Source organism: Cyrtonyx montezumae, unplaced genomic scaffold (assembly GCF_038088225.1).
Source record: "Cyrtonyx montezumae isolate F1298 unplaced genomic scaffold, pur_monq_1.0 scaffold_10, whole genome shotgun sequence".
Lineage (NCBI taxonomy): Eukaryota > Metazoa > Chordata > Aves > Galliformes > Odontophoridae > Cyrtonyx > Cyrtonyx montezumae.
The window spans coordinates 18,868,875-18,884,280 of record NW_027071826.1 but is presented as its reverse complement, the minus strand read 5'-3'; the positions used below and the strand labels follow the sequence as shown (position 1 = coordinate 18,884,280).

At 36.7% G+C, this 15,406-nt stretch overlaps 1 protein-coding gene across 12 annotated transcripts in view; it reads left to right on the top strand.

Moving 5' to 3' along the window:
* NRXN3 (neurexin 3) overlaps positions 1-15,406 on the top strand; it is an 877,901-nt gene that overhangs the window by 742,090 nt on the left and 120,405 nt on the right. For all 12 annotated transcript variants that reach the window (XM_065751885.1, XM_065751877.1, XM_065751894.1 and 9 more), the window contains one exon: positions 5,695-5,866. In XM_065751885.1, coding sequence (XP_065607957.1) covers positions 5,695-5,866 — 172 coding nt within the window. The remainder of the gene's footprint in view (positions 1-5,694; positions 5,867-15,406) is intronic.

Genomic DNA, 15,406 nt, shown 5'->3' with positions numbered 1-15,406 from the left:
TATGCTCTAGGCAAAACAAATTCTAAATTGATTAATTATGTCCAAAGCTACCTTAGTCCTTGCACTTCTATGTCTGCTCTTTTTGGACTAATTGGATGGTGGCAAGTTGATATTTCTCATCACCTTTCCTGTCAGGCAACAATGTCCTTTCTTAATGCCATCTTCCTGACAAGTACTCATTTTCTATGGGTTATGGATTGAGATAGACAGCTCTAATTGCTGTTACAGAGTGTATGATATATGCTGCGTCCTCTGACATCACACAATTGTATCAAGTCTCTTGATAAAGAAGCCTGGTAGTTACGGTACACAGTTTATTTCATGCTGCCGGTATCATATCTTTGGTACTGTATTTTTGTAACTGACACTTTAGCTTCTGTCAGAATAAATTGTTGGCAATGTTACCCAGCAGATTAACACTCCAGTGGAGACATTGCGAGATGGATGGAGATGTCTTATCCTGGAAGATCTCTGGTGCTGAGCAGGTTACTTGTTCTTATGCCCTTCTGAAATCTGACTTCCCACTACAGACTTTTCCTTATTAAGTGGATGTGACGTTTTTAGGAGCTAGTGACATTTTTGTCTTAGAGAAGTGAGTTATGTGACAGTACAGGGCCTGTTTTTGATTTTGATTTCCGCAATGCAGGAGAAGGGTACACCTTTGGGTACTTTAAGGTTAAAATGCAACACATGTTGTGCATTGTCTCAGAAAAATAGAAGATGAAGTCAACATTCATAATGGTTTCTGATTTTTTCCCTAGACCAGCATGATATCATTTCTCAACAATTTCCAGAATGTGTTATCAGTACTTTGAAAACACACAGGTGATCTGTTTAATCCTAATTATAGTTGGAGTTCATACTATCATGTAGGGCAGGCTTTTGTGATGCATATTGTTAGCTAAGGGACCAAATTAACCGTCTGAAATACGTATTTGCCAGTGAAATGATGGACAGATATCACTTTAATAATTCATTTTGCATCCTGTTTACTTAAGAAATGCCTTCTTTTCATCATGTTTTTCATCATTTCTGTTTCCTAACTTGCATTATGATAACCCTACACAAGAAGGATGATCTTGTTGCTGGAGCTTCACCAACTTTGTAACAAAAATTGTTTTCAACCAGTTTTGTGGCCTGAACGCTCTGGAATGTATTTTACATTGTATTTTGATGCTAGGTAATTGGCTGGCAGTGCATAAATACTTCCTTAGGTCTTAGGAAGAAAGAATTTAATCAGGCACTTTTGGGTGTTGAATAGCACAAAAACAAAGCTTCCTCTTAAGACCACTGAATGTCACTGATTACTAGGCTTTGCTCAGCAGCTGTCAGATTTAAGTAAGAGAAAATGGATATGCCCATGTTCCCCAGATTTTGAAGAAATTAATTTAAGCATGCTTAGTGTGTTCCTGGTCATATTAATGTGATGATACTATATGATGATCAGGATAGTCTGATGTTAATTACATGATCTGGAGGCACACTGGATAGTAGAGTTCTACTATGGTAGATATCATACAAATGTAATGCATGATAACCCAGTGCCTTTGTAGTCTAGAAAATCATTAAATTTTGACAATTGCAGCATTTTACCACATTATGAAGTGCCTAAGAATTGGCAACAACTTTCAAAAAAATTTTACCTGATCCCAGTATAACAATCCATTTATAGAAGTATGATGCTAGGTGTTTTTTCAGTAGAGATGGTAGAAATTAAAATTATCTGATTTTTAGGACCTACTGAACAGAAGATTATATTCACACTGCTGCATCCAGTAGTTCATGATTGACTTTTGTCCCTTTAATTTGTATATTTTTTAATAAATTTTAGACATCCGGCACGTACTGTGAGACCGAGCTGCAAGATTCATTTATGTACTATCTTAAAATGTACTTTCTTTGAATAAATATTGTTATCAAATTATTTTATTACGTTTGTTGTTCTTTCAGTTATTAAAATAATGATTATATTTTTGTTTTTATATATACAGTTTCAAATTTGATATTTTTTAGAGCCTTCTATATTTCTTCTGTTACTGAGGAAGCTTGTAAAGCTCTGTTTATTGTGTTTGAAAATTGAAGTCAGAGGTAGACCGTTAACTTATAACAGAGATTTTCCTTTTCTATACTGTTCCATTTCTTTATAAACCATGCCTTTTTGACTGTTCAAAAATGGGCCAATCTTATCAAAGAAGTAACTGAAAAGACTCAGCTGTAGTGACTATTCCCTCAGCTGTTAATATTCAGATCACATTTTCATGTTGTTCCAAAATATATTCCACAGTTCAAAAAAAAGATCAATTCTGACAAGATATACAGTCTCATATAAAATTTTAGAGCGGACTAGATTATAACAATTTTCCTTTTTAGCCTTATAAATTATTTATCTATGAGAATTTTTTCTCCTAAAAACCATGAGTAACTAAGAGTAATAATTTGTATTTATTTTGTCCTGTGTGTGTACTGTTTTTTGGGTAAATAGGTTTTTGTAATGAGGATTCAGAGAATCTGGTCTGATATGCTGAAACAGCAGCAAGAAGTATAGAACAAAAGTTAATCTACTGCTTATAATATCTCTCAAAAATCTGCCAAAATTATCTGACATCCTTATACTTCAATAACTTCTTTTTTTTTTCTTCATGCATCAGTAAGGACCCTGAGTTTCTTCAACAGAATTGCTATTAACTCACATAGATGTAGTTTGGAGTAGGATTTGTCTTACTGCCTGGCATTCTCTCTTTTGTTTTTTATTTGCTTTCTGCACACAGGGAAAAGCTACAGGCTTTCAGTCTGGATGATTTAACTTTTAGATGAAGATGGCTGAAAGGTGTAGACTGAAAGTTAGAGCCCTTCTGAGAGTAGGCAGTGTGTGTAGTTCCTGAAGTAAGGCTGGAATTTCACAGTCTCCATTTACAACTTGTGCACTGTGATGTTGTTGTATGGTACACTCTGCACTAAAATGAAAACATCCTACTCCTTCAGTGCCCTTCAAATTATTTCAGTCAAATTGCTTTCTGTCATCAAACTGAGGGACACATACTGTCATTGACTTTTTAAGAGGTTAGCTTCTGCCTATTTCAACATGTAATTGCACATCGGAATATTAAAATGCCATCAGAATCTAGGTTAAAACATATTTGGGTTACAGGGCTTGCAGATCTTGGAAAGATAGGCATCTGTCACCCCTCTTTCACTGATGCACAATCTGTTTTACGGGAAGGTAAAAGAAAATGTTGACCAAAGGAAAATAATGCTTAAGGGTAAGATTCCATATCTCCTGATCTCAGAATGTAGATTAGCCCATGTCATTTAATAACATTCATAGTGGTTTAGGAGCAGTGCATATAATAAGGAATTGCTGCCAGGGACTGGAGGGGATAGTAATGTAGAACAGAGAGGTCAAAGTGAGGCTTTATACATTCTTTTTAGTACTTTTGAATGTGTAATTTATCTACAACCATTACATTAAGTAATGATAATTATTTGCCTGTTTAGAAATCTCATGGGAGAAGTTTATCTCCAGAAAGATTTGTGAGAAGAAAGCAATGTGGTTTTTGAGGGCAGCAATATCAGGGGATACATGATCATCTATTCACGTAAGGCATTGGAGCAGATCAGTGGGTGCTGATAGAGAGGAAAAAATGCCTGCTCTCTGCTATGGTTCTCTGGAGTTCTTCTGGAGCATGTAACCTGCAACTCTGTTATTGTGTATTTAGCTTTTTCCTTACTTTGGGAAGCTATTTATTTAGTTAAGTACAAAATAAACAGTGGCTTTAAAATGTATCTTTCTTTGTCATTCTTGCAGGTCTAGTTAATATCTATGTTTGGTAACATGCAAAGAAAATCTACCTGCTGTATGGGGAATGGAATGAAAGAGGCCATGTCCATCATGAAATATGAAATATTAGTGGTAAACCCTATCTTTCAAATTTAGAAGGAAGATTTTAATTAAAGCTGCTTTTAATTAGCTGTTGTAATGTAGGAAACTGGAGATAAAGAAATCATGAATATAAATCCTGTATTTTTTTCTGGTTTGCTTTACTATTTTTCTACCAGGAATGAGTGGAATAACAGTTGCTTTTTTATCAAGGTAGAATCTCATGCTCTAGATATACTAAAAATAAATGAACAAAATGACAACAACAAAATGAATTAACGAGTAAACTATGTCTTGCATACCTTGAAGACTTTCTTTGCAGTTTGGCTCTAATAGCTCTGCTATCAGAGAATTGCACTGCATTGTATTCTGTCCTGGTAATTGGAACAGAACTGTTTTCATGACAAGCTCCTGGTCAGTCCAAGTATGAGTATCAAAATCTGGTAAAGTCGTGCTTCTGCAAAACTCAGAGTCATGAGTAACATCGCTGGAGGAGGGACTGTATAGAGCTGTAAGAGGCTTTCAGATAGGCCTGTGATGTGTTTTAAAATTTTTCTGCATTTCTCAGTTGCAATAAAATGTTATGCTACTTTGATGAAGGCTGTATTTCTTTGGCTGTGGGAGAATGGATAGCACTCTTTTTAGGGTAGGACACTAATTTGTTCATTTTCCTTGTTTCTAGCAGCTTGAGGGCATCACTGACTGCAGCCCTTTGCTTTCAGAATCTTTTCTCTTACCCAGCTTTTCCTCTCAGTCATGGATTATCACTGCCCCTTTTATTAGGGTTTGTCCTGGGAAAAGAGAATGGAAAAAGACACTATTTTCCTCAAAGAGGAGATCAGAAATGTTTTCTCCTTCTCTGATGCATATCTCTTAATCCCCTCCTCTGTAGTGGTGAAGTATTAGGTATAGTGTAGCTTTGCATTATGCCTGCTTGCATTTTGTGTTCACCAAGCTTTAAAGTGGTCACTGTGCTAGTTTGGAGAACAGGGCTTTGAGAGTGATAAAAAAGAAGAGTATGAGGTTACCTGGAAGGCTGATTGTAGGCAGCAGCTTGCAGTAGCAGATGGAAGCAGTAACCAAGCTACCTGGTCGTTAGGCATTTGAGTCCTGCTGTCTAAGAAGTAATCACTTATTCTTTGCTCATTATTGTGCAGAGAATTTACTAATAGAGTAACACATTTGTAAGTCATGGAGGTGGTAAAGCTGTATTAGCAATAGCTTTACATGGAATGAAGCTGTGTTCAGTGAGGAATCCCTTTTATTTTTGGAGAAAAGTAAGAGAAGAAAAGTTCATGCATCAGGTGGGAGCAGCAATCAGTTTACCCTGCTACTGTGAAAAAAAAATTATTAATATCTTGCAATGAAGTCAGTCCAAACCATTGTAGTGTGAATGAACATGAGATTCTTGCTGTCCAGAATAAGCGCAGCAGAGTCTAAAATTTACTGTTAGTAGAAGAGGAAAAATACTGTATCTACTTTTACAGTGCTAAATTTAAAGTAATTCAGGCACAGTCCATTTATTAATGGGTTGTAGGACTGTTTATTTTCCTTTTGAATTGAAATTGCAGTTCAAAGAATAAGGGAGAATTGGGGGGGAGGGAGGGAAAGAAAAAAAAGTCCAATGTACACCACGCCTCTATTTTGAAGAGGCTGTATTTGGTTATGAGATGACCTTCCACTGTCTGGTTTTGTTTCTTTCTGTGTATTCTTCAGTGCCATCTACTGGCACAGTAACCCATTAGAGATTTATGGGAGCAGAACATTCTTCTAAGCATGCAATTTGCAAGCATTTTTCTTTCTTTCTTTCATTTCAGGAGCAAGGCAAGATCGGTGTAGTCTTCAATATTGGCACGGTGGATATCTCTATTAAAGAGGAAAGCACACCTGTGAATGATGGCAAATACCACGTGGTGCGCTTTACCAGGAATGGTGGTAATGCTACGCTTCAAGTTGACAGCTGGCCAGTGAATGAACACTACCCAACAGGTACATACTTTGTTTTTCTCTTTCTGTCTAGCCATGTTTACAAAATAACATTTAACGATAGCTGGTTACTATATAGATCATTGTGGTTTCATTTCAGTATTAAACTGACCAGCCTAGTGTTGAATATTCTGTCTTTTGGAAAACACAGTACTGGTCTTTTATAACTGTATGGTATAATATGCATAGATTCTGCCATTATGGAGGTCTCTAAGTGAATCTTGGTTCTGCAGAGTGTAAAAACAAACTCTCTCAACCACAAACTTGGTTTTGCTACTTGTGATACTCTAACTTTTAAGTGAGATAAGTTTTGAATGCACTTTACAAGAAGGAGAGATGGATTTAGTCACTTCCAAGATACAGACTATATGGGTATACAGCTGAACTGTAAGGAATGTGGCAAAATGAGTTGCAAATATTTGAATGAACCTTTTGTTTGCCTCTATTTTTTATCACCTGATTTTCACTCCCTTTTAGGTTTGCACATAAATAGTGGTTGACAAAAAACCTAGACAAAACTGACAACTTTTAGTTGACTCTCGGTCAAAATATAGTGCAGCAATTCAGTACTTCTTGGTAAGTCATCACCCCAAGTCCACCAGGAATACTGAATAAGTGGCTCTTGAAACACTGTCGCATGTGTTGTCTCACCACCAGGGGTACACAACATCGCCATTTTGAAAGATTGAATTCACTCCAAGTGAAAAACAGGCTGCTGCAAGTGATGTTGACAGTGCATAAGAGTTGAGACTTGGTAATGTGGATAGTTACAAAAAGCAGAAGTACAGGCAAACAATTCAAAGGGTAGTCATATTTGTCTTCTTTATACTTTGTTGTCTAAGATTAAGTCATGATCATCTTGTTGCTTTCAAGTATTAAGTAAAAGCAACTTCCAGTTCTTCCTTTCTAGATTATACATAACTGATCTGGATTAGAAACAGAAAAAATTACTGATAAACACAATGTGATTTGCTAGTTTCATGTGAATATCCCATTATCCTGAAACACTAACAAATTATTCCAAAGGGATAATTTCATCTCTTCCATTCTGTCATGAAGTGTACAGGGTATTTCGTTACTGCAAGTGGTATCTACTTCATATTCAGTGATTCTTTTCTAGTTTTTTGATGCTGTATGTGCAAAAGAGGACACTTCAATAATTATCATTATTTTAGTGAAACAGCTGAAACAGTGAAACACTTTCTAAGTAATGGCAAGCATGCTGAGTTAGACTCTAGCTCTGCTATCCATTGGTAAGAAAAGGTAGGGTGGCTGTAGGTGCCCAAATTGAGCATCTTTCTTCTGCTCCTTTCTTCAGTTGTTCTACTGTAAAATATCTCTGATCCAGTTGCCAGGCAGTTATAGACAGTAAGGATTCCATCAGTATGTTTTCTTCTGCTATTACTTGCTGTAATAAGTCTGTCCTGTAAGGAAACAAAATATTCAGCTATTGCTTCAGAGAGTTTTTATTTAAAGGGAAAATCAATCATACTCAGATAATACCTCAGTATCTTCTGTATTTGTCTTGGTTAAAGTAGTCCTGTGTTTTCTTTAGACAGTATATGGTTTAATAGAATCAGCATTGGTCTTATATTCTGGCCTAGTATTAAGTATATCCAGCTGTACCCCAAGGGAAAAGGACATCTTTATATTCCAAACATAATTTCCTTTTCGTGTAGGTATTTCACTTTCTGGTTCTTCATAAATGTAGTATTTTTCATCTTGTCCGTGTGAAAATAAGGCTTTTGGGATCATATTTTGTGAGTTTTTGTCTCCCTAATTTTTGCAGTTAATTTTCAAATGGACTTTTTTGACAAATTTGACAAAGGAAGCTAAAGTTTTTCAAAAAGAATAGAATATATTCAATTCCAGTACTGCTAGTGAAAATAACCAATGGAAGAGTGCACTGTCCTTGTTCTCTCAGGGAAGGGTCTGTGGCTTTATCTCACTTTGTGTTAAAAGCCAGAATATTCACACGCACACACTGTAACAGGTTTTGTGATGAGGTTGATCTGAACTAATCTCAAGCTGAGACACACTATAATATTGAAATTGCAATTCATATTCAACTTGTTTAATAATATCAAAGGAATTCTCTGTTTTACATGTAGGATCACTGCAATTCTGTAAGAGATATTTTTTTGTAGTGTTTTAAATGAAGAAACTTATTTGTGGTGTGTTCATGTTTTAGCCTGCTATTATGTCTATATTGCCAGCAGGAGCAGGGAGGTGATCATCCCCCTGTACTCAGCTCTGGTACGGCCGCACCTCGAGTACTGTGTTCAGTTTTGGGCCCCTCACTACAAGAAGGACATTGAGGCCCTGGAGCGTGTTCAGAGAAGGGCAACAAAACTGGTGAGGGGCCTGGAGCACAAGTCTTATGAGGAGCGGCTGAGGGAGCTGGGATTGTTCAGTCTGGAGAAGAGGAGGCTCAGAGGAGACCTTATTGCACTCTACCACTTCCTGAAGGGGGGTTGTGGTGAGGAGGGGGTAGGCCTCTTCTCCCTGATAAGTAATGACAGGACGAGAGGGAATGGCCACAAGTTGTGCCGGGGAAGATTTAGATTAGACCTGAGGAAGCATTTCTTTTCTGAAAGAGTGGTCAGGCACTGGAATGGCCTGCCTAGGGAGGTGGTTGAGGCACCATCCCTAGCGCTGTTCAAGAAGCGTTTAGATGAGGTGCTAAAGGACTTAATTTAGTAGTTGGGTAGAGATAGTGATAGGAGGATGGTTGGACTAGATGATCTTATAGGTCCTTTCCAACCTTATGAACTTATGAACAATTTAATGTGTGCATAATTTTCTGCATGGTGTTGCAGCTGTGTTCACAAAATTTGACAAACAAGCAAAAGTTTCTTCTTCATCACTTGTGATGTGATCTGGCAGCAAGGTGGAATTCTTAAGAGTATTTCTATGCTCCTCTCTGAGTTTCATTAACTCTTGAAGGATTATAGATTAGATTCATAATTACTCGCTCAATGGAAAGTACAAATAAATGTGTAATGCTCATAAAATGAGCAAAGAGAAAGAATATTGGCTTTCCTTAAAACACAGTATTCAGCTAAATTAAAATTAAAGAAACTAATTCAATGGGAGTGAAAGATTCCATAGCCGTATTTTACAACTTCCTATAAAAGACAAGGAAGTGAAAAGAAAGCAGAAAAGGAACAAACCTAAAGTTCAGATACTTACATTTTGTTTTTGTTTGTTTGCTTGCTTGCTTGCTTTTTGCTTTTTGCTTTTTGCAGAGGTTGCCTGGAGACTTCCAAGGCAAGGCTGGATCAGGCCCTGGGCAATCTGATCTATCTGTGGATATCCCTGTTCATTGCAGGGGAGCTGTATTAGATGAGCTTCAAAAGGTTGCTTCCTACTATTGGAAGGGATCTTTGGTTCTATGGTTCTATGATAAATTTTAAAGGATGGAATTAACTTGAAGCTAAGGTTGGGTCTGAAATAGTCCCAGTCATTAGAAATGACCCCTCAGTATTACTACCATTCAAACTCTGCTAGTTTTACTTTCTGGACTTACTGAGACTCTGAACAGCAAGCTATTTAGATAAATGAGACAAAACTCTTGATAAATGGGTAATGGCAAACAGGAGTCCCACTGTTAATACTGCTATCTTCTGTTCAGCCGCTGTGACTTAGTTCAGCCAAAACCATTGGAAATGTTCATGATTTATTTGTATTTTGCCCTTTCCCCTCTTCCTCAATTGTTCAATAAGGAGATGGGCTTTATGGGCTTTATTGATGACCAGTTCCTTGATGCTTAATTAACCAAGCTGATCATTGCAATGTATTTCTCAGTCAGGGTACATATACATTTTGCCAACAAATATATATGAATTCTTGTGCCCTAAACTGCTGTTTTCCATGACTGCCTGTCTTCTATCTCACATGCATTCACCTTTTAGTGTACTTCCTAGATAACAGATCATTTTGGTCATTTTCTTCTTTACTTTACGTTGTTCCTGAAAGCTTACTCTAAATTTAAATTCATCTTTTTGGTGATTTAGTAGGAATCTTTTTGGAATAAGAGTAGGTTAGGGAAGCTGGTTTAAGCAAATGAAGTCTGTGTCAAGGTTTTGTTTCGGATTACAGTAAAGCCCTTCAAACTTGAGACACTTTACAGTATGTTGAGAAGGATTTAAGTAAGGCATCCTGAGGTTTGGGAAAGAGTCAACAATTGTCAGAAGGGTTAAAAAATCTTTTGTCTTGAAGCAAAGCTGAAATACCTCAGTTCTTTAATTTTCATTAGTTAGAGTGGCAGATTTTTCTTCCTCTCTGCTTGCAAAGAAACACTTTGTATGTTGCTGGGTTTGTAGCACATGTTGAAAGAAGCCTGATATTCCTGTTCATCCATCCATGCATTGACTACATCTTCTGCAGTCAAAAAAGAAACGAAACTAGGTGAAGAGAAGCTTTACAGTGAGCGAGAATATGAAACCAAAAGAAAAGTCTAATTGGGATAATGTTTTAAAGGAGAAAATTAAGGGTAAGGAAATGAGAGGCAGAAGTATGCTGGCTTTTAAAGAAATATACACTTTGCCAAGAGAACTGTAGCCTAGATTTATACATTTGAAAAAAAAGAAAAAAAGAAATGGGGTAGCATTAAGTAACTGTGCCCTTATGAGGATTCATTAGTTTGTTCACTCAGTACAGGTTTTATATTGTTCCCCTTTATCATTCTACTGAGTGGTCTCTTAGCCTTCTTTTAGGAGTCTGCCCTTCCAAATGACATTAGTTTTCAGTTCTATTGGACTGAAAAATAGAAAAAAGATGTCATCCTTTATGCTCCTGCTTTGATCTCTATATAGAGTACACATTTGTGAGAAAGTTGAATTTTAGTAATATGGCTAACTATCTACTAGCAACATAACTCCAGGGACTTTGTGACTCCTCTGGCAAATACTGTGGCCTGATGAGAGTACACCTATAAAACAAAAAGTTGGTTCTAAGATCCCTGATGCCAGTGCTGAGGTTTTGATCTAGCTCCAATCCCAAGGATTGAATGCCCTTGAACAGCTGGAGCATAACTTCAGGTTTAATTTCATTTTAAAGGAATCCACTTCACATTCCCTGAGCATTTTGATACGTAAACCAAAGCATATCAAGTAGAGAGTGCTAGGTACACCTCAGAGGCATACTCCCTATTCACACAAAAATGCTGATGTCGATGGATTGTAATACAGTTTACAGCTGGAGCAGGACAGTGAAGCTCATTTCTTCCATTGCTCCTTCTCATGCTGTTGTTACTTAATTAGTTAAATTTCTATTTTCTACTCTCACTTTCTGGTCAGCTGAATCATTTCACCAATATTCTTCACCATAAGACTAGCCCAGGATAAGAGGCTACAGGGTTGTGAAAACGACTGGTCAGGAGATGGGGGAGGATAAAATTATTTCCTTTGTTAGAAAGGCTGGCTTATGTCAGTGTAAAGACTTCACAGAAATACATCTTCAGTAGTTTATGTTAAAAAAGGCTTTCTTAATTGCTGTTGTCTGAAAAAAAATGCTTCCCAGAAGCTCATTAAGATTACAGTGGTCTTGATTGTCTTACCTATGCAAAAAGTAAAAACAATCAAGTTTTTCTTGGAATTATATATTTTTCGTATACTCGGGAAGATTGGAAATTGCTTGGTTAGTATTAGAGAGGGGATGTGAGGTAGGGAAGAAGGCTGGCTGAATTCCTTCATGATCCTCCAAGATTTTCAGCAAACTATTCTATGGCCCAGGTAGCAGAAGAAAAGGTTAAGTATGTTTTGTTTAAATGAAGACACAAGCTCTGCAAAAAAGATCTATTCACCATGTATTTTTAGAAAGTATTTTTCACTTCATCACCTCTCGTCTTTGGAAAAAGTTTCCAAGATGTTTTTGGGGACAAGAGAATATACAACATCTATGTATTGATTTAATAGATCATTTGTTTCATCTGTTTTAGCTGCAGAGAATTAACTATGGTGGTGTAAACGAGTAAAATATTTGTTAGTCGTCTCCTTTTGATGTAATTCAATGATATGGCTGGATCCAGCTTAACTTTTTCTTCCTGAATATCCTCTGTGACTTCGGAGATACAAATGGAAATGTGGCTAGTTGATTTTTTTTGTTATTGTTGTTCCTGTTATTAAAGGCCACTGGATACTTCAACAAAGTGCTAAATGTTTCTTAATGGGGTGGTGTTAATTCTGCCCTAATTGTGTATTATTTAAATTGTACTAAATTGGAATACAGCCCTAGAAAATTCAAAATATCTGGATACTACTTTTTTATTTAATACTTACCCCAAAATATTGCAGAAATTTTAAAAATGTAGTAGTACTGTAGGTGTAATGGAACTTGAGTAACATCAGCATCAGGAATTTCAGAAGGCTTTTGGAATGGGAGAAAAGGATGCTTAAGCTGTTTTGTGGAGAGCGTGCTGAATATTACAAATATCTAGTGGAAAGGGCATTTAATACGTGAGAGAACTTGTACTGACATAGTGTGCCCAATGGGAGGCACAGTTGTAAGTTTCTTTGAAAAATAAAAAACTGACTTCATTTTCAGAAATGTTGGATATTCACAACACCAGCTATTTTAAAATGGAACATTAGTGATCTGTATCTCAAAAAATAAAAAATAAAAAGGTTATTTACATCTCTACCAATCTTAATTCCCTGAGTACATGACTGCTAAACTGGCGTTCAGAGCCTGCTTTGATCCTGGTCATTTATTTTCCTACTAAAGCATTTTATCACCTTTCTCTTGATATTTTTGATCTCATACAACTGACATGATTATTTTGTTTAATATAGTCCTTTACCCATGTCATCCCTCCACTTCAGGAGAGACTTTGACGAAAGAGTTGCTTCTTTTCTTTTCTTCATTCTTTTTGGTTTTATTTAGTTTTTATCAGCAACATTTTCTATCTCTCCCTCTGTGATTTTCCAGCCCTGAGATAAATAGCCTTGTATCTTACAAGCTAAATACAATTACTGCTATCAAAACCGGAGTCTTTTTCTCCCTGTAAATGTCTCTTGGAAGCTGATAAGATGTACCAGGCAAACTGCAGACTGCTGCCTAATCCTGAGATTAAACATAACCACCCAGAAAACAGCAAGAGATAATTTGGGGGCTGTGGGAGGGCAGGCAGGAGAGGAAGAGAGGAGGAAAAAGCAAGATCCTCTCCTGAGATATTAAGAGGACATGCACAAGGCTCAAGGTTATTTGTAAAGGAATTACACAAAGCACACAAGAGCTTGTTATGAAGAGAAATTTCCTCAGATAATGCCGTGATTGTTGTAGTTGCTAAAGACAAAATTTAGCATGGATTTGTTTGATGTAAAGCATAGAGGGGAGCTATAAGAAACAGCTCCCAGCCACGTCTGCTGATTTTATATATCAGTCCTCATCTTGTCCTTGAAACTTGAGGTCTCACAAGGTTGCGTCTGGATTCTTTGTGCATGCTTGTTTGGGTATTAGGCTTTATGCTGAATAGAGAGACTGAGCCAACACTGCTGTGTTCTCAATTTTGGTACCCACCATCTAAACTTAATCTAACCCTCCAGTATGCAAATGAAAACAAATTTTCAAGAACATTAAAACCTTGATTAATTATGGAGAAAGTAGTATGTTATACCCTTAATTGACTTCTATTATAATCAAGGGAGGATTCCTGAAAATATATGGTCTTTGTTAGTCAGTCCAATGCAGTTGAACAAAGCAGCCTTGTTTCTAAGCATGTAAATTCTAGGAGGTATTTTTATTAGACATTTTCTTTTTCTCCCTCTGTAAAGAAACTTTCATTGATTTTTTGTGTTTCTTCAAACTTGCCTATATTTTAGAAATATATCAATTGTCCTAATAAAGAGATATCACATCTCCCATTCTTACTCGATTTAACTCATAACGCATTAGCCGAGAATGTTAAGATGAGTTTAGATGATCTAATAGTAGTGTTACTGGAGGATTTAAGTCTGTATATCCTTTCTCCAACAAACACGTCTTCTGATTGTAGAAATGATATGCAAATATTATGTATTAATTCTCACATGCTCAGTAAAGTAACAAGTCTAGTGCTTGCTGGGACATTAACAGGAAAACTCAAAGGCAGAACTAAGTGGAATGTCTGAGTCATGCAACATCCTCTTGCAATCCTTGCCTAGTTCCCTTGCTTGTCTTATGCTGCTTCAGTGATTTCCAAATATTTGGTTGCTAAGCCATAGAGGAAAATGGGTAGTTTCCTGTCCTTCACAGAGCCTAGCTCTTCCTTCCCCACACTCCGTCTCTTCCAGAGCAATTTGGCATCTCTTCATTCCAGCTACTTTTTACCATTCTCAACTCCAGTTTTGGTGTTCTTGGGTTCTTTTAGTTCTCCATTTCCTCCTTCAGACTTGGGATTGTTATGATCTCCTCCTGACTGATCCTAAAACCAAGGCAATAAGAAGTTTAGCAGAATTCAGTTGTTTCCATGAAACAGAACATGGATCTTGAACATTACTATTTGGAGTGATTAATATTTAAATACATGCCTGGTATGCAAGCTGAAGAGATTTCTTTGTGGTACTGCCATATCCCACTGTGGTCTTAGCATTTTACTATTCCCTCTGAGTGAGTAATGAGCTAAGAACAAGAGCACTGAATTTTGTTTAGCCTCGTGAGTTGAATGTGATCCCCAGTGTTCTTCCATACACTTCTTATTTTTATTATTTTCATATAGTGCTCATTTTGTGGGACTTAAATGAGCTCTTAAATGCTTTCTATCAACATGAATTGGAGATGACATGTAAAGTACCTTTGACAGATTTACTGCTTTTCATAATGAGCCTAAAACATATAAAAAGACGGGGTTAATAAAACAGACTTGTGGAGGGACATTTTGAAGGCAGTACTTTGACATATGTTGAAAGATCTGCCAAGAGGGATGATTAAAGCATGACAAGTTGATGAAATCAAAATTTGATTGTAGCTTGTCACTTTAGGGCTTCAACATCTATGATATAAAGTAGGAAAACATATAAATATGGCTACATGATATGAGCACTCAATTTTGGGCCCTTGTATTGGCTGAGATATAAGACCACATATTAATACACCAACAGAAAAATGTCCTGTGGAATTTCTGCATAAACTCTCGTGTAAATGCATTAATGTAGTTGCATCCATACTGAATGATGAGATAGCATCTGAGATAATTCAAAAAGTTACGTAAATGTTGCCACTATGGTCACAATTTCACTTCCATGTACTTTTTGTTTTGTTTTGTTTTGTTTTGTTTTCCCACAGGAATTATATATAACACTGTGATTCTTTTCTACATTGCCCTAACAGTTGTGTGAAAGCACTGTAGGGCTTTTCTGTCTTCCAATTTCAGTCTTTGAGGACAGAGAATCGGGAAGACAGAAGGGAAAAAGAAATAAGTGACCGTATTACAACTTTTAGTACTCATCCTTCCTGTTTGAATTTCAGTTCTTAAAGGTAGTCTGGAGTTTATTATAAAACTCAATCAGTCTGCACAAGATGCAACCTTAACTTCACAAAATACCTCAAGACCACATGAGTAGT